Raw genomic sequence first — 26539 nt, forward strand, 5'->3', positions numbered from 1 at the left:
ATCATTTGATTTTGACAATCTGCCGTACCGATTTTTCCCGATCTTTATGCAATGCATTAAGAGAAAAAAAAGGTAACAGATAACGGCTGGTCATCCAACGCGATGAATTCAGCTATCTTGGCTGTTATTGTGTTGGCCTTTTCACTGTTCTGGGGCAGTTTCTCTTTCCTTTTAAAAGTCTCTGAAAGTGTCAGTTGTTTCAGTGCCGTTACCCGAGTGGCCGCTGTGTACTCGCCGTGTTGTTGTTGTTGGCGTTTGTTTCTCATTAGCGTATTAGATTGGTCGTGTTAAACGTAGCTCTGTTCTTTCCACCACGCGGAACCTCTGCCTTGCAAACATTGCATCTGGCTGTTACACTGCCTTCGCTTTCAATTTTATAATACTTCCAAACTCCTGACATTTTCGCTGTCCCGACTCCCGAGTCACCAGCTGAACGTAGCCTCTCGTTAGCTTGCTGCTACTATTAGACACTGCGCCCACTCTGTTGCCAGATTTCAGAGAAATAAGCAACCAGGTCTGAAAACAAGCCCAAAGAAAGCAACACATACATGATGTTGTGTAATTTTAAACCAAAACTAAGTCCTCAAGATGACTTTAAGACGTGAACATGGTCATTTTTGTTTTGTAACATTAAATTAAAATCGGATCGGGACATCTCTATTTATTTGTATTTGGTTTGGTGAATAAAGAAGCACATTAAAACTAAATTATCAAATGATGTCACATTTAACCAACTAGTGCCTACATGTATGGGTAATATTTAAATCAGTAAATTAAATGGCATATGATTCAATGTATGTATTTTTATAAATATATTTATTTTGGTAGGTTTGCTCTTCCGTAATACATCTTAATTATCATAATAAAGTACATGTGTCTAATAATACTTACATACAGTACTTTAACTTGTAAATCCAATCAAAGTTTATTTATAAAGCACATTTAAAAGCGATTTTTGGTCGGGCCAACGTGCTGTACATGTAATAAATACTACAATCACATAAAAACACATTACTACAATCACAATAAAAGACAATAAATTACAACCGATATATAAAAAACACAGGGAAAAGTCAGGAGTCGTGCTCCGCTCTGACTAAAAGGCCAGGGAGAAGAAGTGTGTTTTAAGAGTATATTTAAAACCCTAGGCTCTGGGCCGACCTCACATGGAGGGGCAGAGTGTTCCAGAGCCTATGGCCAGCTGCTGCGAAGGCTCGGTGCCCTCGGGTTTTGACCCTGGTCTTGGGCACTATCAGCAGCTCTGGCTGGGTTGTAGCGCTGGAGGAGTTCAGCTATATAGGCCGGAGCCAGCCCATTTAGGGCTTTGAAAACAATAATGGAGTGTTTTCACAGTGTGGTGTTTGTACTTTTACTTCAGGATCTACTACCTGCAGCAAGTGCTGATAAAGGGTCTAAAGTGTTATTAATGTGATAATAAAGTGCTACCGAAGAGTGTAAAGTGTTAATTAAGGGTAAAGGGAACAGACCTGCTCTGGGTATCCGAAGCTGAGGCTGTAAAACAGCGTCCAGAAGTTTCTGGAGTCTCTTGTTCTCTTCTTTGGAAAGAGACAGCTCCTCCTCGTACTCGGCTATCGTTTTTTCAAACAAAGCAAATATCTCTTCAGCAGCAGCAGTGAGTCGCTGCTTCTTCAACGAGAGCAGCATTTGGACTTTACTCATGTTTACTAGATCAAGCTCCGTTAAACACACCGTTTCTCTCTCCATCAAACTCTCAATCTAACTGGCGTTGCTAACGTGTTTCCAGCTAGCATGCTAAGCTAGCTCCTATAGTCCGAGGTAAACGCTCCAGAAAAAATAGCACACAGTCCATTCAGAGGTTTATCCAAACACACAGATGATGGATCAGTAGTGCTGGAGCTCACACACACTTTCTCAGGAACACAGAGAGAACCGTAGCGACGAGACGCCGTTACCGAATAAAATGTGGGACGAACAACTGGTGATATCTTCTTCTTCTCTTGTTTTTGGCGGAATGCAAACAACTTAAAAAGGTGCCTACCGCCACCTACTGTACATGAGTATGAATCATCACATCATTCCAACTCTTTAACCTATGATCTGATAATATTATTTATAAAATAAATCAATAAAACCATGAAATAAATAAAACAAAAATACAAATCTATGTTCTTTCCTGACCTAATGTTAAATTATTTTTCCTACCCCAGTTTCACTCAATAATTTAAACAGTGCCTTTCTGGTAGCCCTTACTCCCTCTCCTTTTGTTCCCAAAACACCAACCACACTCCATTCCCTCTCTGCCTCTAAAACTTTAGCCTTTAATTGTTCTCTTTCCGCTTTATAGATGTCACAATGTAACAAGATATGTTCTACATCTGCTTTTACTGCACAGTTCCCACACTTGTTACTGTCACTTTTCCCCATGATATACAGCGTACTATTCAAAGCCGTGTGATTTATTCTGAGTCTAGCCATCGTGATTTCCTCCCTTCTGTTTCTCTCTTTATGAATATTAATTGTAATTGTAATTGTACTTTGTGATAGTCCTTGCCTTTCTGGTCTTTCTCCCACCTTTTCTGCCAGATCTCCATCCCTTTTTTCTTAATGACTGTGTCGAGGCTAAGCCAACGCTTTAAGCCTCTGAGGATCTGCTTGGTGGGTGTAATTGACGCACACCTTGTTTGCTGCCAAATAAAAGTCAGAACCAACGTTTCCAGTTAGAAATAGTCCATTTATTTCCCTTTTTTACTGGTTTCTTTGTTTCATTCACCACACGATATTTATGGTTTACACAATACCTTTTGCTTTGTTTTTATTCCCGTGTTTGTGTGCGTGCTCCGTGTGTGCATGTTCTGTGTGTGTTTGTGTGTGTGTGTGTGTGTGTGTGTGTGTGTGTGTGTGTGTGTGTGTGTGTGTGTGTGTGTGTGTGTGTGTGTGTGTGTGTGTGTGTGTGTGTGTGTGTGTGTGTGGTGGTGGTGGTGGTGGTGGTGGTGGTGGTGGTGTGTGTGTGTGTGTGTGTGTGTGTGTGTGTGCTCAAAAACTGTATGGGCCTTCCGGCGGAACCTCTCACCAACACACACAGGTTCCTACCTTTATACCCACAGTCAATTGGCTCCTACACACCAGCCCCTAATTGATAGTACAGGTATCAATTGAAAACAATTAAGGAGCCAAATGTAAAAATCATTTTTCAATACATAGAAATGCACATCCTACACTTCCTGTACTAAACATAGTTTAGTAATAGGTCGCACAATAATGTTGGTCTTGGTCTGTAGCTTTACAGAGCGCACCAGGTATTCTCGCACCCAACGCTTCCAAAATAGATCAGAAATGTACTGAACTTGTCTCCAGCGACGTTTCACATACATGTCAGATGGTTCAAACAATCCAGGTGGCAGAGCTGGTTTCCCTTTCAAAAGAAGAAGATGATTTGGTGTTACAGGCTCCAAATCATTTGGATCGTCAGACGGCTTGGTGATTGGCCGATCGTTAAAAATGGCTTCAATTTCACACATGACTGTATGGAGTCCATCATCATTCAACATCTGTTGCTGCACAACTGAATTGAGGACGCGCTTTACCATGCATATCAAGCGCTCCCAAACACCACCATGATGAGATCCTGCTGGTGGATTAAAACTCCATTCAACTTCAGCTGAAATTAGAGCTCCTTGAATCTTCTCATTATTCAATGCAGCGAGGGCCTCTCTTAGTTCTCTTTCTGCTCCAATGAAGTTGGTTCCATTGTCTGACCTCATATGAACAACTTGACCTCTTCTACTGATGAAACGTCTTATAGCATTTAGGCATGCGTCAGTGTCAAGAGAGGGTGCAACCTCCAAGTGAACTGCTCTACTTGTTAAGCAGGTAAATATCACTCCATAAAGCTTGCAAGTAGATCTGCCCCTTCTGATTTCCACAGGTCCAAAATAATCCACTCCAACATTGGTGAATGGAGGTAGATCTGGAATAATTCTCTCCTTTGGAAGATCTGCCATTTTTTGCTCTATAGGTCTTCCATTGTAACGTCTGCAAAAGTGGCATGATGATATGATCTTCCTTATGGCAGAGTTAGCACTTGTTATCCAATATTTTCTTCTCAAAGCAGCCAGTGTATGGTTTCTACCGCTGTGCCATAGTAGTTGATGAATGTCCTTGAGGATGAGTATGGAAATATGCTGCTCTTTGGAGAGGATCAGTGGATGTTTCACCTCCAAAGGCATTGCTCCTTTGCTTAGCCTGCCTCCAACTCTTAGTAGTCCATCTTCCAGAATCGGATCCAGCTTGTAGATGGAACTGTGTCTGCTCACTGTTTCTGTTTCAGATGTTAAAGAAGTGATTTCATCCTTAAACCTATGCTGCTGACCGTAGCGTATTATAGCCAACTCAGCTTCCAAGAGATCTTTAGGTGTCAAGATGTGACTCTCCGGGTTGACTTTGGGTTTCAGTCTTTTCACTTGACCAGCTTGTGCAGAGGGATTCAAATCCTTTCTTTTACGACTCAACTCCAACAGAATTGTCTTCAGCCTGAGAAACCAGGCCACCGACACTTTGAGCTTTTTCCAGTCTGAGAAGTAAGTCATGAGCTGGTCTGTTGCATCAAGTGATTCATTGACTATGATATTAACCGAGGTATCTTTTCTGACTTCTGGGTCAACCAAATCCAATATGACATCACCGCCATAATATGTAGGCCATTCCTCTTCAGATTTGACAAGAAACGTGGGACCCTCAAGCCAACTGCGGCTTTCAGAAAGTCAGGGATCTTCATTCCTCTGGATGCAGCATCAGCTGGGTTGTCTTTGGTTCCTACATGCTTCCATTGACATGGTCTTGAAACCTCTCTTATGGTTGTGATCCTATTTGCCACAAATGTGTGGAAACGCTTGTCCTCGTTGTTAATGTACTTCAGAACTGAAGTACTGTCTGTCCAAAACACAGACTCATCCAAATGAAGTTGAAGCTCTGATTTTAACATCATATCCACTCTGGCAGCCAGAACAGCAGCTGTTAGTTCCAGTCGTGGAATGGTCACCATTTTTATGGGTGTAACTCTAGCCTTTCCTAATAGGAAAGCAACATGAACATCACCTTTGCAGTTCATTAGCCTGATGTAAGTTACAGTCCCGTAGCCACTGGCATCAGCAAAGTGATGTAGTTGAGAGTGTATGGGTTCACCGAAGTCCTTTGGCTTCATACACCTGTCCACTTTGAGTGATGCCAACAACTTAATGTCCTCCAACCACCGTCTCCACTGGTGTACGATATCTGGTGGAATGGCATCATCCCATCCACAGCTTCTCCTGCAAAGCTCTTGTTGCATTATCTTGGCTGGCAAAGTGACTGGTGCCAAAATACCCAAAGGATCATACACCGAGCTTGTTGTGGATAGCATGCCACGTCTGGTTAGAGCCTGCTGTTTCACTTCCATCTTGAATTTAAAGGAATCTGACTCGACGCACCAGAGTAGTCCCAAAGCTCTCTCAAGAGGAAGATTGTCTCTATCCAGATCCAGGTCCTTTAGCTCTTTAGCCTTCTGCTCTTCGCGATTGTCTCCAAAACTGCCCGACTATTGCTGATCCATTTTTCCAGCACAAAACCTCCTCTTTTACAGAGAGCATTAAGATCTTCAACCATTTGTATTGCTGCCTTCTCTGAGCCCAAACCCATCAAACAGTCGTCCACATAGAAATTTCGCTTAACTGCTTCAACAGTCTCAGCAGAAAAGTCAGACTTGTTGTCGTCAGCAGTTTTCCTTAGCGCATAGCTAGCGCAACTGGGAGAAGAGACAGCCCCAAACAGATGCACCGTCATTCTGTATTCCTGGATCTCTCTGGTGAAGTCTCCCTCTGGCCACCAGAGGAAACGAAGGAAGTCTCGGTCTTCTTCTGTGACTTTGACCTGGTGAAACATAGCCCGTATGTCGCCCATGAATGCCACAGGTTCCTGCCTGAAACGAGTGAGAACTCCAAGCAGTGAACTGGTGAGGTTGGGACCTTGATAAAGTACATTGTTTAATGATGTTCCTTTAAATGTGGCACCACAATCAAACACCACTCGGAGAGAACCTTTTCGTGGATGGTAAACACTGTGGTGTGGGATGTACCATAATTTTCCACTGCCACAGTGCTGCTGTGTTGGTACCTGTTCAGCATAACCCTTTTCAATCACTCCATTCAGAAAGCTGGCATATTCCTTATGCAATATTGGGTTACTCACAAATCTTTTCCTCAATCCAAGTAGCCTTTGCTTTGCCACTGCAAAGTTGTTTGGAAGAAGGACGTCAGGTGTCTTAAGGGGCAACTTCAGGCTGTACCTGTTGTCCTGTAGTGTTGCAGATGTATTCATGATTTCCATAATTTTGGTCTTCCCTTAACATCTCTTATTCCTCTGAGGGCTTTTCATTAAAGTCATGATTATACTGACTGCTAAGCATGAGCTCCAATTTGGAAATAGAAATCCTATTCACCACAACAGAAAGAAAGCTCCATGTCAAAATCACTGCCATTGCTGCTTCCATGTAAAGGACCATTGATGGCCCATCCCAACACTGTTCTTATAGCGTATGGGCCATTTCCACAACTGTTGACAATTTCCCAAGGTTCCAATATCTTGGGAGCGTTGGTTCCAATCAACATGTCAACATTGGCATTTATGCTGGGGATATGAACTTTTGACAAATGATTCCACCTCTTCACATCTGCGGCTGTAGCAATGTTTCTTTGGTTACTGGCATTTGCTTCTGTGTGAGGACTTCTGGAAGAGGATAAAAGTTATTTTCCTCAAGACCAAATAAGAAGTAAGCTGGAACGACCTTTTTCTGTCCCATAGTCTTCAAAAGAAAATTAGTTCCTTTTCCTGTGATGTTTAATCTGTGCATGAGATCTTCTGAGCAGAATGTGGCTGTGCTTCCAGGATCTAAAAATGCATAGGTCTGTATAATCTCACTTTCCTTTGTGGACTTGACCTGCACTGGAATAATTGAGGGGGGGTTTGTGATTTAGCGGTTTGTCCCAATTCTACATTAGATGTATTTATGTGGAGTGCAGTAGGATGTTGCTTTTGTAGTGCTTTAATGTATTCTGCCTTTGTTATTCTTGGCCAAGCTAGAGCCTTTCCTGTAAGCAGCATCTTGTACTCATTCCCAAAATGTTCTTGCAAAAGGCCTTTTGCCACAATGTAGCCACGTTCTGGAGCCATGTGCTGGCAGCTACGAACCAGTTCCTGTCCTTTTGTGAACTGTTCTAAATAGTAAAACCAGTCGGCTTTGCTGGCTTTGTTTTTCACTCCTTGTTCAAATGCTTTAATGCAGCGTTTCTCAAAGTGTGGGGCGCGCACCACTGGTGGGGCGCAGAGATGTGATAGGTGGGTCGCGAAAAATTTACATTTTTTTTCCACATTTATTTATTATTTATACACTGGTGGAATATCAAAACAACGACCCGCCCGGGGTGCAAAACGTATCAATGATAAGCGACCCTCTACCACACAAAACAACACCTGTAGATAACCCAATTTGTGTTCTTTGAAATTGAAAAGGATATTGCATTGTGTTTGTTACTTTCGTTGCAGTTGTATGTCTTAAGTGTAATTTGGCATGCTTTTATTTTGAAGGCAAGTTTACGCTGTTGACAGTTGTTGTTGCTATGGAAACAAGAAACATTTCACAGCGGGCGGAACTTGTCATAAAGTCCGCGATAATAAAGCCCCCCCATTTAGAGGGAAGATATGATTGGTCAATTGACATTACTCTCATTCAGTTACTATAGCTGGCCCTCTGTGAATTCATAGCTGGACGTCCAATCAGCTCCTGTCTTCACAGACTCGCAGAGAGGAGCTTCTTTCATTTAACCCTTCACATTCAAACAGAAACTGAATAGGCAGATTCAAAGGATTTATTTCTTTGGAAATGTTATTTTAAATACAATTTAATCAAGTTATTTTTGGTAAAACTATTGACAAATATTACTAATTATTATTACTTTAAACATATTTAAAAAAAATATATAAAGAAAAATATAATTTGTTTTAATGTTTTTAAATATTATTTTGTAGAATATCTTAGGCCCTCAGAGACAGGCTCGCCACTGGTAAAAATCTCTCATACACACGTGTGAAACGCTCTCACAGACACACACAACAGCGTTGCAGTCGGGAAGAAAAGCAATGTGGAGCGAGAGAGCGAGAGAGCAAGAGAGAGAGCACACCTTTATCTATTTAATAAAGTTGTACAAAATAAAGTAAGAAATAATTCCAATGTGTACTATAGGACAGTAAAAAGTTTAAAAGGGGAGTGATTAGTCAAATATGCATAAATAAAAAGAAAGAATGCTAACTAGGTAACATAAGATAAGAATAAACAAGTTTAAATGATTTGTTGTGATCATATTCTAAAGATGTTTGGATTATTGAAAAGTATACAGCTCCCTTTCATCTGAGTGTTGAGAGCTGTATCCATAAATTCATGTTGGGCTCAAAGTAGGGCTGTTCGATTATGGTAAAAATCATAATCTCGATTATTTGGGTCAATAATTGATATCACGATTATTAAAAACGATTAACCATTTACTTTGAAAAACATCATTTTATGGAAGAAAATAATTTGAAAAGTATGTTTTTAACAGTTGATTACCCTGAACTTTAAGTATAATTCAACTGAAAAACCTATTTAAAAAATAAATAAAATCGTTTTATTTCGATTATGTTCGTTGCAAGCCAAAATCGTAATTGCGATTAAAATACGATTTAATTGAGCAGCCCTAGCTCAAAGTGCACACCAGATTGATGCATTCAACTTCAACATTTAAAAAATATCTTCCTGGGGGTGCATGCCCCCGGACCCCCCTAGAGGATGTGACGTCCACCACCAAATAAAGCAGGTTAAAATAATTAAATTGCATACATTTTATTTTAGTAAACACTGAAAACGGGTCCCACAGACCCAAACAGCACTCAAAGGTTAAAGGTAACATATAATAATGTGAAAATGTGCTAAATATATACACTGCAAACAAACAAAAAAGAGGAGTAAAAGTAGCTCACGACTTGTTTTATTTTTTGAAAGTAACCCTCATCCTAAAAAAAGTTGGAGACCCCTGTTATAGAACGATACATTTGACAATTTTAAGCTTGGCCTACCATTTTATTGGAGCGATGAGGAACAGGTGGGGCTTGAAAAGGCCCACCTGTTCAAAGTGGGGAATGACAGAAAAAGTTTGAGAACCACTGCTTTAATGAAAGCCTTGTACTGAAACAGGTCTCCATCAAAGATAGGAATGTCTCTTGCTGGTAGAGACAGTAAACGTTGCTGGTGAACCAGTGCAGCTGTTATTTCATTTTGCTTTTTCATTATCGTGAATAAACCTTCAGGTGGAATTCGATTGATTTGCTGATGGTGATTTTCCTGTTGACTTTCCCATGCAGTTGATTCACCAGTTATCAACCCATGTGATATTCCCAGATAATGTTGATTTTGTACATACACATTACATTACATTGCATTTAGCTGACGCTTTTATCCAAAGCGACTTACAATAAGTACATTCGACACATCTTCCTTAAATGCAAACTGCCTTTCAGCTTGCTTTGGTCCCATGTCCATCTTTGTTGGTTTGTTGGAGGATATTTTCCATGATGTGGAATCATACTCCTTTGCCAGGGGGTTAAGTATGTTTAACGATGCCAGTTTCCTTTTTTCCTTTTCCAGGTATGAGTTCATTCCATTTGTTGGTGAAAGAGAGGAACGTCGTGAATGTGAACCCTGTAAAACTGATAGCCTAGCAGTAGATACAGCTAGCTCAGTTTCCAAATCAAGCTGTTCCTTTCTCCGCTTTAATTGTAGCTCCTGTTCCTCCAGTGCATGCCTCTCAGTTAAACCTGCCATGCGAGCAACAATTGCAGCCTTTTCTGCTGCTGCTGCTGCTATAATTTGTGCAGATGAAGTTGTACTTGACTTTGTACTGCTGTCACTTTTGTTTGAACATTTACCAACATTAGAAACACTGTCATCAGGATTGATATCATCATTATTATCACCAGTACCTTTGGTTTGACCAACCCACACCTTGATTTGGACAATAAATTCATCATTGAACATCATTTTGGCTTTAAACCATGTTTCATGTCTTTCCCTTTCATCATGTGGCAATAAACCCAATAAAGTGTCATGCATATAGACCTGGCTTCAACACACAATTCAATATAACCATCAAGAGCATTTTGAACCTATAGCATTTTCACCACTTAACATCAAATATTTTATATTTGTTCTTAATTTGCTAGCTTTATTTAGCTTAGCCTTTCTGCCATTTTGCAACCTCTCAAGTTTTTCCGCAAGTGCTTTGGCAGAGAGTTACCCACTTAGTGCTTTGCGCATCACTCCAGCTGGCCACGCTATCCAGCATGCCAGCTGCTGGCAGCGCGTAATCTGACGCGCTGCCAGCTGCTGGTATGTCCGCAGCACGCTCCTCCATATTTGAATGTCTTAAAGTCAAACGGATTGTCACAAATCAATCAGTACAACACAAGCGCTTATTGTTCATCTCTTTCACAATGCATTGGAATTACGAAAAGCTTCCCGGGTACCATTCAGCGCGTTGCTCCTGTCACCTTCCTGTGTGGCAGATGAGCAAACGAGTTGTAGCCGCTCTCAGCGTTCGATAAACGCAACTAAAAAAATTCTTCTTGTGTTACTCCAAAAAAGGCTAGCTTTTGACTATATGTAGAGGCTAAGCCAACGCTTTAAGCCTCTGAGGATCAGCTGGGTGGGTGTAATTGACGCACACAAGTTTGCTGCCGAATAAAGGTCAGAAACAAAGTTTCCAGTTTGAAACAGTCCATTTATTTCCATTTTACTGGTTTCCATTTACTTGCTTCTTTCCATATTCACCACACGATATTACCGTTTACACAATACCTTTGCGTTGCTTGTAATCCCGTGCGTGCGTGCGTGCGTGCGTGTGTGCGTGTGTGTGTGTGTGTGTGTGTGTGTGTGTGTGTGTGTGTGTGTGTGGTCAAACACTGTATGGGCCTTCCGGCGGAACCTCTCCCCAACACATGTACGGTTCCTACCTTTATACCCACAGTTAATTGGCTCCTACACTATATATCAGGTGACATAAAGATGAATATACCAGAAATACGCTGTATTAAACTTTCTGATATAACACGTTATTTTAATATTTCATGACTGACAACAACAAATACCCAACACCTGGGCAGAGATAATACATTTACAATTGTGAATAATGTTTGATATCCTGATGGTAAACGCTTCTTACCCATGTTCGTTTCTTTGATCGGTTGAAACACAGGTTCTTCCTCTCTCTGCATCCTCCTACCACAGGATAAAAAGGTGTAATTGATAGTCATGACCACGTTCACTGTAAACCCGAATGTTCAAAATAATTAAATAGATTAATTAGTGTAAACTTAAATAAAATAAAAAGTTCTACTAACTTCAATAGATTCAGTTCCTGTGACTGTTCTTCCTTTTTGAGTTAACTAAACTGATAATCTTTGATTAACTTGAACTATTTGGCGGATTAAGTAAGCATCACTTAAACATATACATTGAACTGTACTCATTTCTAATGCTTATTGTGTGTCTGATGTGACTAACCGTCGAAAGTGGGATGCAGCACATGCGGCTAATACCTGCAATAAGGTGGATCTTCACACTTAATTTCCACACTTTCCGGTGGTAATCAGCATCATTGGTCTCACTGTAAGTGCAATATTCATATTTCTTCTTTTTTAAATATTTTGAGATTAAACATGTGAAAGAGAGTGTTGATGTTAGCCAGATACATGGATGTTAGCTAGCATTAGCCAGAGGTTGAGTCAGCAGATTCACAAAAATGCCTTAATTATTTGCAGTTAATGTAATGTTAACTTGTAGTAAGAGATGTAGTTGTGGAAACTGTTGGTGTCAAAGTAGGGCTGTCACTTTTTGTTGTACGTTGAAATGTTCATTAAAACATGATGAAAAATGTCATTGCCCCTAAGCTAATTATGTATTCAAAAAGTTCAGCCAAATGCATTGTGGTTGTGGATGCATTGTGGTTGTGGATGCTCGTGACGGCAGCCGTTGAAACACTAACAGAACGGGTAGGTTTCCTAATAAAAGCCTTCAATGTTAGTTTAATCAATTTATACTCAAATGTGTGTCATAATATACCCAACCATTTACTTGATTTACTACGAGCAACACCGAACGCATTGGACTGAAAGTCACTATTTAACACGGTCACTCCTCAAACCGAAACTTGTTGCTAACAGTTAGCCAGTCTATGATTCATACACTGTAAACCACGAGGCGCGGAGGATTGTGTGTGCTCCCTCCGTGCTCCTCGCTGCCGCTGAATTAAGAGACCCGCTGCTAAAGTTTAACACTCTCCTTCACCCAGGTTTCAACCTCTTTGTACGGTTTCAACGAGCGTGAGGCCACACACACGGGACGGAGCAGAGCAGAGACAGGTAATGTTAAATTGAATATAACGTTGTCAGTTATAAACAGGCTCGGTAGTGAACGCTTGTCCATTTGTTGTCCATTAATTCATCATTTACCATACTAACATTTCCCCAATACAATGGATGTTTAAGAATGTATTAAGCAGTAGCTTATGTAACCCATATGAAATATAGGGCTACTCGACCCCTTTATGTCATTTAGATGTATGAATACATGTTGTTTCTGCACGGAACACTCTAGAATGTACACCCATGCTAATGAGTGCCGCGAATCACTCCGCCTCTCTCTCTCTCTCTCTCTCTCTCTCTCTCTCTCTCCTGTGAACACCAAGTTGAGCAGCTCCTAGTATATTAATAGTATTTTAAGTGTTATTTGTACTCTCAACTATATCAGTTGACAAACTCTGACCTGCAAGAACCCCTGTGTGAACCCGAACTAGACGGCCGGCTGTGTCGTCTTATAAGTGTAGAAACTCCGGTGAGTTGAGGCTGTTAGCTCCTTGTTAGCACTGAAGGGCTAGCCTGCTAATATGACAATGACAGTCAGTTTTTGTTGTTTATTATGAGATACATTTCATTTAAAAACCAATCGGGGTTATGAAACTGATGTCTAATGTTTTTGATGTACTATGGTGCACATTGTATCATTGTTCAACCATAAGATCGTTAGCTTATGCTAATCGCGAGCTAGCGATGCTAGCTAGCGCTAACTGAGTTGATGCTAAACGCTAGCAGAAGCTAATGGCTAACACCACGTGTTAGTTCCATAGAACAGAAGCTGATCGCATAGATATTAAAAGAGCATTGCCTTCTTTTACTTAAAACCACTCTCTTTTAGTTATTTAATTTGTTTCATTAGCTGTAGTGCTGCTACATGCTGACTGCAATATCTGTTCATGTTCATGTTAAGAATAACTTAAGAATAACTGTTAAAAGTGGTTGAAAACAGTTAAATTTATAGTTAAAAACATAAAGTGTATCCCTTGTGTATTTCAACTTGAATGTAAGATGTGTTGTTTAGAAATACAAGTTAATTATCACTAGTTAAAATACACATTGGTGATGAAGGTGAACTCTGCTGCTCCGCCACGGGTCTAACTTCAGCAGCTTGAGTAAAAGTAGAAGTACCAGAGTGTAGGAATACTCTGTTACAGTAAAAGTACTGCATTCAAAATGTTCCTCAAGTAAAAGTAGAAAAGTATTCTCATCAAAATATAGTGAAAGTAGCGACAGTAAAAGTAGTCCTTGTGCAGATTGGTCCATTTCAGAATAATATATATGATATGTTTTATAATGATTGATCATGAAAGTGTTCTCAAAGCTGGTGAAGGTGCAGCTAGTCTGAAGTACTTTGTAGACTGCAGGGTAGCTGGTGAATTTACTCCAGGTGGAACTAAAGTCTGAATTAACACTTGATTATATTTCACATCATTCATCCACATCTGTAAAGTAACTAAAGGGATTAAATACATATCGTGGAGGAAAAGTACACCTTTTACCTCTGAATTGTAGAGGAGTAGAAGAACAAAGTAGCAAAACATTTACATACTTAAGTAAAGTACAAGTATCTCAAAATTGTAAGTATAGTACTTGAGTTTATGAATTTAGATAAATAATAAACTGTAAATGTATTAACTGTGAATATTTTTCATTTATTTAACATTAGAAATGTATTATAGTCTGGCCAAACTTGATGGCAACCTAAAATCATGGATGTATAATAAGAACTACCTAAGAGAGGGGGAGAGAGAGCGCGTGCAGCGGGCTGCTCGCGCGCAGAGATATTTTAAAGTGTTACATTTTAGAACAGTATTTGCTGTGGTGGTGACATCTCCCCCCCTGAAAGTATTTTGGGGAAGTTTCATCCAAAGTAGGTTGTTAAAACGATAGATGAAAAATTGTCATAGTTGGTGATGTTTTTGTAACCTGATATTGGTTGGATACTGGTATTGAACTTTTATTCAGTTGTAAGTATAAGTAATTCTGAATGAAATATTATTGATGGAGGCTTACACTTTCTGACAATTGTTTTTCTTGCCTTTCAGCTCGCTGGGTCCAGTATGATTTGGCAATGTAAGTTGTGTTCAACTTCTGTCTCTTCCAGACCACAATTATTTAAACACTACAGACTGCAGCACGGCCACTTTTCCAGAGTTAGCCCCCTTCCATGCCTCTATAATGATTGTATGTGTACATTTCAGTCGCTTAATGCACTGAGAACTCATTTGTCAAGAACACATACTGCACAACTTAGCAGTAGTGCAGAGCAGAGTCGGGAGACTGCGTTATTTAAATGCCCTTTATGCACATTTCAGCAACCTTTTTCTGAATCTGTTTTCTGTCATCTCAGAAGGCATTTAAAAAACCATGAAACAGTGACATGCCCATATAGGGATTGTAACTATAGCACAAATGTGTACTCTTCATTCAATTCCCATAAAAGTAGAGCACATCAAGCAAGTCTTACATCAGACTTTCAAAGTGCCATTGTCAGTGAGGATCCCCAGAATCTCCAAGCCAGTATTTCAGAGGTTACTGGTGATTTGGATGAAGAATGTCCAGGACAGAGTACAGAAGTGGGGGATGATGATCAATGTGACACTGTCAATCTAAGACATCAACTCAAAATGAATGTATCATCCTTATTCTTAAAGATGCAGGCTATCCTCCATGTCTCAAACACAGCCACACAAGAAATAGTGGACCACTTGAATCAGATCTTCTCCTTATCTCAGCCATTGATAAAGGAGGCAGTTGGTGACATATTGCAGAGAAATGGTCACAATATTGCAGAACCTACACTGGATGAGGTTGTTAGTGCTGTTGTAGACTCAAACATTCTATTTACTGCTACCTCTAAAGGTGCAGAGTTGTCTTCATACAAGCGCAGAAAAACCTTTATTGAGCATAACTATCCATGTGTAATGCCAGTAGAGTATCAGTTGGAGCAACCTGGACATACCGTCATGTATGTTCCGATCCTTCAAATGATTCAGGAGTTGTTTAGAAACACAGACATTCTTAACAAGATTACTGAACCAAATACTGAGCCTGGTCAATATGTGTCATGCTCTGATGGCTCTCATTTCCTTGAAAATGAGTTACTGTCAACAGGGGATCTCAACCTACCACTTCAGCTATATATCGATGACCTTGAAATTGCCAACCCGCTTGGCACATCACGTAAAATTCACAAACTTTGTGCTGTATACTGGGTCCTTGCCAACGTGTCACCAAAATACAGATCAGCATTACATGCTATACAACTAGCAATACTGGTAAAAGTGACAGACCTCCGTAAGTATGGATATGCAGCTGTGCTTGCTCCATTGCTGCATGATGTTCGTATTCTTGAGGAGGATGGTGTCTTCATTGAAAGAGTTGGTCAGAATATCAAAGGGACCATATTTTGTGTTTCTGCAGACAATCTGGCTGCCCATGGGTTAAGTGGCTTTGTAGAGTCATTTAAAGCAGGTTATCTTTGCAGATTCTGTATGGCCACAAGAGAAGAGTTTCAAGCAACTGAAGTCAGAGAGAAAGAGTTTTCTCAGAGAACCAAAGCCAGCCACGACCTTCATGTACAACATGTTCAAGAAAGTGAAACTTTGAAAAGCCACTTTGGTGTTAAAGCTGGCTGTGTCTTGCGTGAGTCCCTGAATTACTTCCATCCAATCACAGGCTTTCCTCCAGATATACTACATGATCTTCTGGAAGGTATCGTTCCTGTGGAGCTTTCTCTTTGCATTAAGGAGATGATCCGGCTGAAGTACTTCAGTTTAGAGTATTTGAACCAAAAGATTGCATCATTCCCGTATCAGCACACTGATAAAGTGAATAGACCTCAGCCAATTCCCAAAACATTTCAGTCTCGAGGAACAATAGGAGGCAATGGGCATGAAAATGCTACTCTGCTCCGACTGCTTCCATTGCTTGTTGGCAGTGTAGTACCAGATGGTGATGGTGCATGGGCAGTTCTGATGGAATTGAAAGAGGTGGTGGAGTTAGCATTGTGCCCATCGTTTACTGATGAAACCTTAGACTATTTTGAGTGCAAAATCAGTAATCATAGGCAGGCACTGCTCGAGATTTTCCCTGAGGTTAGGCTTCGTCCTAAACATCACTATGTGGAACATTATCCCACCCTAGTCAAGTGCTTTGGGCCCCTGCTGCACATGTGGACCATGCGGTTTGAGCCAAACACCGCTTTTTCAAGAGAGTGGTACACGACGCTCAAAACTTCAAAAATATTTTGAAGACAATGGCAATCAGACACCAACACATGATGGCCTATCATCTTGCTGCACCATCTTTTTTCAAGCCAAAAACAGAAGCGTCCAGGGTGGACTCTGTTCTAGTCTCAGCTCTACCAGAAGTAGTTCAGGCACACATAAGAAGACAAACAACAAGTGACACAATCTACCACACATCAAATGTGACCATTGATGGCACTGACTATGTCTGTGGAATGTTTGTGTCTGTTGGAGCCAGTGGTGGACTGTCTACATTTTGCAAAATAGAACAGATCTACCTTGTGAATCACAGTGTGTCTTTTCTTTGTAGTGATTATGACTCCTGGTATGTAGAACATATCCGGTCTTATGAGCTGTTAGCCACACGGACAAGTCTTTCGATCCACCTGCAATCTGGTCTCAATGATACAGTCCCACTCTCAGCATACAAGATAGGCGGCTCGCTGCTGTTGACACCCAAGCGGTTCTTGCAAGTGAAACAGAACTGAGGACAGCCAATGGTGAGTAGTATCTTTATTTATTACTCTGTAATCGCGCAGTTCATAATCTGTATATTTTAATAATAACCCTGAATGTCTCTTTTTCGTTAGCAATGGCAACAATGGCAGCTGAATCCCCACAACCCATGATCCTTCGTGTTGTTGAGACGGCGGGCCGGGTTAGAAAAGTAAAACTCAATGCACGACCAGCCTCTGTTGATGCACTGATTCATATTCTAAAAGCACAGTTGGAAATAGACCTTGACTTCAGTTTGCGATACGAAGATCCAGACTTTGATGGAAAACTCACTTCCCTCATTGACATTGAGGAGTTGCCCCAAAAAGCTGTTGTGCATATCTCACTTGCACAGGATTCCAGCTCTCTTGCATCAACTGAAACACTTCCAAGTGTGTCATCTGAAGAACGTCAAGGCAGATGGCCTCCAGGTCCTTTTCTAGTTCCCACATTTTCATTTGATGTTGAGCTGAAACTTAGAGCAGGGAACACTGAATTTGAGAAGAACAACACATACTTTCAGATGACAAGAGACCTAAAGCACGACATATTAGAAAAGCTTGCATCTACAATCTATGGCTTCAAGGCTTACCCAAGTGATAACAACATAGCAATGGTAGCTGAGGCTCTTGTGGCCACACATCCCTGCTTGAAAGAAGCAGGATCGCAGACTGGGTGGAATGGATGGAAGCAGAGCATTAAGTTTAAGATGGGCAATTACAGGAACAAGATGAGACAGGCTGGATGTCAGGAGGTCATTGTAAATGATGGAAAAAGAAGTAGAAGCAATCCTCACAATGAACCTCCACACTCCAACATTAAAAGACCCAAGCGAGCCGAAGTCAACTTTCTACCCAACCTTCCCCAAGGAGAGGATCCCTCAAGTCTTGAGCACTTGAGGCAGACAATTTTTGAGGAAGTCAAGAAGACTGAGATGGACCTATCCCTCATTAAAAAGATGATGCAGACCACATTTGCACTTCGGCGACAGACCATAGTGAGGACATGCCCGCCAGTGAACGAGCTCATGGACCTCTGGCCTGCTCTCAAAATGGAGTCTGAGGTAATATGGATTAGCTCTCTTTTTCCTGTTTTCTTCTTTATTGATAACATATGGCACATTCTGTGACTCTTATAGTGGCTATTTGCTGTATAGAGGAGTGTCATAGATCTTCAAAGTTCCAGCTCCTTCCCTGTGGTGTAATGTAATGTAAGGAAAAGAACAGTCCAGGGGAAGTTCTCGTTCATGCCACAGGGAAGGAACTGACTGGTCAAACTTGGAGGATCTATTACATTTGTAAGGAAGATACCACTTTAACCTGGTTTGATTTATTTTGAACTGACTAATTGACATTGCTGTATGTTCTGCTCTGTTTTTTAAATAGGTGTATGCAGAGTTCCAAAGGATTACCAACCAGAATCTGCCTAACACATTCTACGCTGCTTTTGACCGCCATCTTCCTCGACTGATGGCCATATTTAGAGAGAAGGCGTCCAAAACTGGGAAGACAGCTGAGGCTTTGGCTGACATTTTTAAAATCCACGATGAACAGGTAAAGAGATTATTTTTACAATTCAAAGGTCGAACATCTAACGTTAAACAGATTAAAAAATATATCTTTTGAATTTTACAATTAGCCCACTTTTTTGCTATTTGTCTGATTGCATTAAAGATGTGAACAGGTTATCTGTGGATATATGTTCCGATTGGATTGTTGGATTGACAGGTTTGTTCAGTAAACTTCACAGTCAACAGTTTGTACGCTTATATTTTTATCGTTATAGGAATTACACGACATCAACACCAGGCGTACCACCGTCATCCATGCCCTTCCTGTGTATCTGCAAGAGGACACCTCTGGATTTTTCCGTGTGTGTGTGTGTGTGTGTGTGTGTGTGTGTGTGTGTGTGTGTGTGTGTGTGTGTGTGTGTGTGTGTGTGTGTGTGTGTGTGTGTGTGTGTGTGTGTGGGTGTGTGTGTGTGTGTGTGTGTGTGTGTGTGTGTGTGTGTGTGTGTGTGTGTGTGTGTGTGTGTGTGTGTGTGTGTGTGTGTGTGTGTGTGTGTGTGTGTGTGTGTGTGTGTGTGTGTGTGTGTGTGTGTGTGTGTGTGTGTGTGTGTGTGTGTGTGTGATTATTATCTCTCTTTCATTCATTTAGGAAGAGTCCGAACCAGAGCTTGGAGGTGTTGCAGTGGCCCTCCTTACTGTCACCAGTGACAATGGCATAAGTCAAGTGCATTATCAGCCTGTGACGATCTCGGTTGTCATCGAAAATGACATTGTGGTCAGACTTGCAGATGCATTCCTAGTAATGTTTGGACTAATTTATGCACTACACCTCAGCTATCCCAAAGGACTGACAAACACTTTCGAGTTCACACAGAAGGTTTTACTTGGTCTGGAAGATGGTAAATTGTCGCCCAAGTTGCAGACCCTCAAGAATGACTTGATGATGCATCTGTAGAAATGCATCTGAAGAACAGGTGTGGAGTGGGGCATTTTAAGGCATTCATCAAAGTATCTTTGATTTTTAGGGATGACTGTTTGCACTTTATTAATGCCAGTTAATCAGAAATATTTGGTATTTTAATGTGAATGTGTATTTATGCGTTTGGTTGTTGTTGTTGTTGTTGTTGTTGTTGTTGTTGTTGTTGCTGCACTTTTACTCATCCAGAGATTTGATACTTGTTAATGTAACTCTTTTACATTTTAGAGTTTTACAGTTAAAGGGTTCAGACTGTCATTGTGTTTGGTTTGGTTTGGTTGTAATAATAAATATTGAGTTCTGTTAACCCAAAAAAAAAGACTTTGAGTACTTATTTCTTTAAGTTCTGGTAACTTAATCCATTAGTAGAGGTGAATTCAAGTGTTTAAGTCACAGTACTTGAACATATTTGAGTTGACTTAATAATCCATTTTAATTTTACTGTAACCAATAGGTACATGTAGCTAGGGGTGGGCGATATTGAAAAATATGTTATCACGATATTTTCAGGCAGTATCACGATAGACGATATATATCACGATATTTTTTCATGTCGGTTATTATGGTTATTTTTCAAGTTACTTAACAGTACAAGCACCTACAAGGTAACAGAAACTAAAACAAAAAGGAGTAACAGACCAAAATAGCATTTCAAGCTGGTTTTATTTCAGAAATGAAACCCTGAATGAACAAGTGAGCAGTGAACATCAATAAACATGAAAAGGAGGGTAAAACATAAAACATCAATGAGGAAAAGTCAGTGCCAAATAATTAAAATGTAAACTTTAGAGTAGACTTGAAGTGTAATAAAAGACTTTAGCATAACTGAAGGGAAAAACATAAAATGCCACAGCGTCAGTTATGTCTTTCCACCGTTTGCTAGTCTTTTCATCAGGAGCCCCTTTATGAAATGTCTGCCCTATGGTTGCTCGCTGCAAAGAAAGGGGGCGGGGACTTTGGGAGCGTGTCAAACAACTCGGACTGAACGAAAGCAGAGGTGCGCTGACATTGTGAAATCGATCGGGCTTGATATATGGTGAAATTAAAATCAGTAGGTGAGGCTGGGGGAGCGGGAGGGGAAGAGGCTCTCCGTCCGCTGTCAGAGCCCCCTGCGCCGCGCACGGAGAGCCTCTTCCCCTCCCGTTTTTTTTTTTTTTTTTTTATCACGATAGGGCGATATCTCTGAAAAAGCATATCGTGGAGACCTAATATCGTCCGACGATATATATCGTCATATCGCCCACCCCTACATGTAGCATTTAATCCAATTATTTAAGTTCTCGAAAATTGTAAGTTTTGAGTTGATTAACTTAAAATACTTGAGGCAATCAGTTGCCCTTTTTTTTTTGAGTTAAGTTTACTTATTGGGGCTTACAGTGTTGGATAAACTGGATGTTATTCTGGAGCTGAGATTTATTCATAAATAAATATCTTTGATACTCGGTTCAATTCTTGCATTGTATTCTTTAAATGTAATTTATTATTATAATGTGTTGTAGACTAAAATGTATTATTCTGTATTTACTTCCACCCTTTGGACATTTCGTCTAATGCATTTATATAATGAGGCGTGTGGTGCAGTGGACTACTGCGTCGGTGTTGGGATCAGGGGGTCACAGGTTCAAACCCCACTATAGTCAGTAAGTCATTGTGTTCCTGTGCAAGACACTTCACCCCAAATTGCTCCGGGGATTGTCCACAGTATTGAGTATGACAGTCCCTTTGGATAAAAGCGTCTAACAAGTAACCTGTAATATCAAACATTCTTGTTTTATTCCCTTATCTTATTTAATCATTTATTTTTGTATTTTTATATATTATGTCATTTTCAAACCTCCATGGGTAAGTGAGCACATAATTGACTTACATTTGACCAGTAGACTCTCTCCATTCATCACCTAAATATATATATATCACAAAACATGGTTGCGCAGGGAAACTCCCATAGTGCTGATAATACATTTAACGATGTAATATAATATTATAATGTAGACTAACATGTGCTATTCTGTTTTGTTAAACACCAACACCTGTGGGCTGAGAAACTGTAAAACTAAAATGATTTTATGATAAGTTGGTATCAAACCCATCTGAGGTGCAACTTTTGCAATAAGGAGGGCTCGTCCGGGATTTGAACCCGGGACCTCTCGCACCCTAAGCGAGAATCATACCCCTAGACCAACGAACCATGAAAACAGACGATAACCATCAGATTATCTCTGAACTTTATATGCCACGTTGCATGACTTCTGCTGCTCCACTTTAACCTTCAAAGGTAGATTTCCTGGTGGTTCAGAGCCCTCTAGAGGCGCTTTGTTGACCTGCAGATACAACCTGATGCAACCCTGCAGAAGTAACCTCCATTAAATCATCTTTATCTCACCAGGGCCACAGGAATGTTATGGAGGAAAGAAATTGACACAGGTATAAATAAATGCATGAATACAGATATATATATATATATATATATATATATATTAAATTCAGGAATAAATGTATATATAGGGAAATAAATAATGAAAGACTAAATTAAAAAAATACATGAATAATAAATAAAATGAATACTTAAATAAATATATAAAGGAAGTGAAACTCACATTTTAAATATATTAAATAAATATATATTCTTACTTTTAATTATCATCTTGATTTTTGTATAATAATTTAATCATTACCATATATTTAATATTTTCCTTTCACCATTTTCTATGTATTTATACTCCCCCCCCATCCAGACCCCCATGGTAAACACATTCTACATATTTTAAAGAAAAAAATGAACTTAAATTGTACCAAATAACCTTTAGACTTTCTCTCTTCCTCATAATATCCCAAAATAATTTTGCACAAGGAAACTCCTGAGGTGAAAGAATCGTGAAAATGATATTAACAACATTAAATGCATCGGTGACAATCTAGAGCTTCCATTTGATTTAGAAATAACTCTTGGCTCTTGGCTCAGTAGTCATAACATGTAATACAATTCAATCTAATTTGACTTTTGCAAATGAGCAATTCTGTATTAATAATATTCCAACGTCCGAAGAGAGAACCAAGATGTAAAATATTACATGTCATTTGTTAGACACTTTTATCCAAAGCGACTTACATACATTCAGTACTGTGGACAATCCCCACAGGAGCAATTTGGGGTGAAGTGTCTTACCCAGGGACACAATGACATGCTGACTGCAGTGGGACTCGAACTTGGTACCCCCTGATTCGAAGTCCAGCACTCACTCCACTGAGCCACAGCCTCCTATGATTAAATGGATATCAATAAACAAGGCCGGTTCTTGCCAATTAGCTGCCCTAGGCGAGATTTTAGCTGGTTTACTGTCCTATAGTATAAGCCAATGTCCCCCACTGTCATCACTTGCAGCGCCCATCGTACAGGGCAAATGAAAAGTGTAACCGGGATGAAAAGGGTGTTACATTTATTTAATTATGAATGTTGTTACATCAAAGCCGAAAATGAGGATGAGCACCAACGGTCAAAAATGTTTTTTTCCCTCCCAGAGCTGCCAGCGCAGCGACCCCCCCCCCCCCAGATCTGGCGCCCTAGGTGACCGCCTATGCCAAAGACCGGCCCTGTCAGGAGTTACCCATATATATATATATTTATGTAGACGTGTTGAGATTTTCATTGCCATATCTACACTGTAGCTATAAGACAATAACGCCTCTTGAACCCTCAAGTATCTAAAGCAGTGGTGTCCGAACTACGGCCTGGGGGCCATTTTGAATCGGCCCTCAGCAAATTCAGAAAGTATAATGCAGCACGGCACACAGATTAAACTTGTGCTGGTCTTGTGTTGTACTTCTTAAATATATATGAAAACATATATCACTCAGTAGTAGGGTTGGGTACCGAGAACCGGTTCCGGTTCGGAACCGGTTCCAACATTTCGATTCCAACGGCATCATTTAGAAATGTGAATTTCGGTTCCGCTTTTCGATTCCTGAGGAAATGTTTCTCGCTGCTCTCCGTAGCCTACTGCATGACTGCAGCGGGGCGGGAAATGTAGCGTTGTATCTACATTTCCTACAGTGTAACCTGAGACCAGGGCCGGCCCGTCGCACTGGCATTATAAATGTTCGCCTAAGGCGCCAGATCTGTGGAGGCGCTGCGCTGACAGCTCTGGGAGAAAAAATAAATGTTTTGACCGTTGGTGCTCATCCTAATTTTCGGCCTTGATGTAACAACATTCATAATTAAGTAAATGTAACACCCTTTTTATCCCGGTTACACTTTTCATTTGCCCTGTACGATGGGCGCTGCAAGTGATGAAAATGGGGGATGTTGGCTTATCTGGCAACCGCAGCTCACAGCCAAAGTGCGCGTGAGCGAGGGAGAAAGGGAGGGTGCACTGGAACCGGCGCTGTTGTTATTAGCATCTGGTGCTAGCTGCTCTAAGAAGAAGATGTTTCTACAATGATGTGGAGGAGAGTCCTCTCCAGTCGGACTGAGAGGCTGATAACTTCAGCTCAGTGAGGTAAAGGACTCTGAGTGTTTAGATAGTTCACTTTAGTCTAAGTTATCTCAGTGGGTTTCAAACGTTTTGATCACAATTTATGTAAACACATATTTCCAAGGCACTCTTTTATAATTATTGGGATAAAACAGGTTTGAAATCATTCCAATGTATACTATAGGACAGTAAACCAGACATATCGTTTTAAACTGGAGAGATAAAATATGCGTAAAAAAAATAGTAAAATAAGATATGAATGAACAACAAAAATAAAATAATAATAATAATTCCTTACATTTATTATAGTGCTTTTTCAATGACTCAAAGCGCTTTACATATACACACATTACACATATATGATACATGCAATGGTCAGATACTGTGGACAATACCCACAGGAGCAAGTTCAGGTGAAGTGTCTTGCCCAAGGCAACACATCCTCACTCCCAGGTCGGCCTATGTTGACGTTATGTCAAGTCCCCTGCCAGCTTTTTCCAACGCAAGGGGGGGGGCCTTAGCGTCCATTTTCAACGCAAGGGGGGGGGCCTTAGCGTCCATTTTCAACGCAAGGGGGGGGGGTCTTAGCGTCCATTTTCAGCTTTCCGGGATGTCCATGTGCTTCTATGGACGCTCATGGAAGCACGGCATTCGTTTGTGTCGACTGCCCTTAAAGGCAATGAGAGCGTCCATTCTCATTGGATAGCAGAGAATTGTACACCCGGAAGTAAATATTCCCCTTACTGACGATTGATTTTACAGTGATATCTGCACTACTCATCGACTAAAAAACACCAGATTATCCTTGTTAATTACACAACATTGATTGGTTTAAATTGTGTGCAATGCTTTTGTATTTTTCCCCTTCGATTCGGAGAAACAAATCTTTTTTCGGAGTAAAGGATGGCAGAAGACACTACACTACCCAGAATCCCCAGCTATCGTTTGGACTACACCATAAGCTCTGTTTGACGTCACGTGATCTTCACATTTCTCCCTGCAGAAAAAGAAAACATGGCTGAACTTATTCTGGGTGTAAAATGCCTATTTTAAAGTTAGTTTGGCCATTAAAATGCGTTTTGATGTCATTTGATGCGAGAAATATGAGTTGTTATTTCAGATGATGTGTGCAGTGGATGTACATGATCTTTAGTTTGCTAGTTATTACGAAGATTACTTCAGGAAATTGCGTCCAACGTTTTCATTGTTACCAAGGTGGTTGCTAGGGACGCTGCTATCGATATTATTTTTGTTATGTTGTGTAACTGTTTAATGGTGTTATCTTTATTGCTACCCCCTTCCCCGTCAATGTATAGTGTTGGTCCACAGTGCAAACATATTAGTTTAACAAAATCCGCATCTAAAGATACGTTATTTTCCCCTGTGCAATTCCAGTCTCACATCTCAGAGCACATCGTCATTAACAAATACCGGTAACAGACCGAAAACATTTTTAAAAAATAAAATAATACCTTATTCCGAGTGTGCTTGCTTTTCTCTTTGAAAGTCATCACATAACGGCATTGTAATACACGGTTCGGCTGCATTAAATATTACATATCTGCCGTAGTTCTGTATTTATAGCCCCGATGAGAAGACAAACATGAGGAACTGAAAACGTGACGTGGATCATAAATATATCAGCCATTAAACAACATCTTACATTTCTTTTCACACAATACGTCTCCTTGCCGTATCAACACTAATTCGGCTCACTTTTATATTTGATCCAATTGGTAGATAGGCTGTATTTACACCATAAAGGTGCACAGCTGATATCAAGGGACACCTGGTGGTTAAAGCATGTTATTGAATTTCATTATTTTTATTATTAGATATTAATAGGATCCCTATAAAGTATATTCATTACTCGTTATTCTCTACTAATAGTTAATTAAAGACTGTATATAATGACTATTTTGCACATCCCGTTCAAGATTTCAAGATGTTCTAAGGTTTATTGACATATCATATAGGCCTACACAACTGTGGTGTAGTTCTGCACTGAATGAAAAACTTGGGTCGCAGGTTCCTCAACAGTGCATTACAAGACATCTATCAATATGTGTGCATACCTCCAGCAATGTTAACTATGTTGAAGCACTTATTTTAACTGATATTATACATAATGTACTCTTATAAGATGTATGCAGATATTTCATCTCCGGCCTTGTCAGGTATTGAACAATCAATAAATAAAGAACACAGAATTGTTGAATATAAAACACAGAATTTGTGTGATTATACTAAATGATTTACAAATAAACACCACTGCATATTTAACTGTTACACATGCTGATGTAACGCAAATGTTCCAACTTGGGATCAATAAAGTATATCTTATCTTAAGCTGATCGATGGCTACTGCCATATTTGCAAAATG

The 26539-nt window shown here is 40.2% G+C and overlaps 2 protein-coding genes, 1 long non-coding RNA gene and 1 other non-coding gene across 4 annotated transcripts in view; 2 read left to right on the forward strand and 2 right to left on the reverse strand.

Moving 5' to 3' along the window:
* LOC139435419 (zinc finger and SCAN domain-containing protein 23-like) overlaps positions 1-1983 on the reverse strand; it is a 37713-nt gene extending 35730 nt beyond the window's left edge. The window contains exon 1 of the mRNA XM_071206089.1: positions 1488-1983. Coding sequence (XP_071062190.1) covers positions 1488-1725 — 238 coding nt within the window. The 5' untranslated portion in view covers positions 1726-1983. The remainder of the gene's footprint in view (positions 1-1487) is intronic.
* Positions 1984-14505: 12522 nt separating this feature from the next.
* LOC139435526 (uncharacterized) lies at positions 14506-17906 on the forward strand. The gene is made up of 3 exons (XR_011644773.1): positions 14506-14529; positions 17017-17206; positions 17297-17906. It is a non-coding gene; the product is annotated as an uncharacterized lncRNA (long non-coding RNA).
* Positions 17907-17910: 4 nt separating this feature from the next.
* Positions 17911-19926, forward strand: LOC139435420 (uncharacterized). Its single transcript, XM_071206090.1, has 4 exons — positions 17911-18264; positions 18587-18754; positions 18987-19071; positions 19913-19926. The coding sequence occupies exons 1-4, from the start codon at positions 17911-17913 to the stop codon at positions 19924-19926; spliced, it is 621 nt and encodes a 206-aa protein (XP_071062191.1).
* Positions 19927-21800: 1874 nt separating this feature from the next.
* On the reverse strand, positions 21801-21872 carry trnap-agg (transfer RNA proline (anticodon AGG)). Its single transcript has one exon. It is a non-coding gene; the product is annotated as a tRNA-Pro (tRNA).
* Positions 21873-26539: the final 4667 nt, after the last annotated feature.

This window comes from Pseudochaenichthys georgianus, chromosome 16, assembly GCF_902827115.2.
Source record: "Pseudochaenichthys georgianus chromosome 16, fPseGeo1.2, whole genome shotgun sequence".
In the NCBI taxonomy this organism is placed as follows: Eukaryota; Metazoa; Chordata; class Actinopteri; order Perciformes; family Channichthyidae; genus Pseudochaenichthys; species Pseudochaenichthys georgianus.

What these genes read in the sequence shown, in the direction of transcription:
- LOC139435420 (XM_071206090.1), top strand. Translation starts at nt 17,911, where the DNA reads ATGGGCAATTACAGGAACAAGATGAGACAGGCTGGATGTCAGGAGGTC. An exon ending in CTCTCAAAATGGAGTCTGAG is followed by an intron (nt 18,265 to 18,586) that starts GTAATATGGATT and finishes TTTTTTAAATAG; the next exon opens with GTGTATGCAGAGTTCCAAAG. An exon ending in TTAAAATCCACGATGAACAG is followed by an intron (nt 18,755 to 18,986) that starts GTAAAGAGATTA and finishes TTATCGTTATAG; the next exon opens with GAATTACACGACATCAACAC.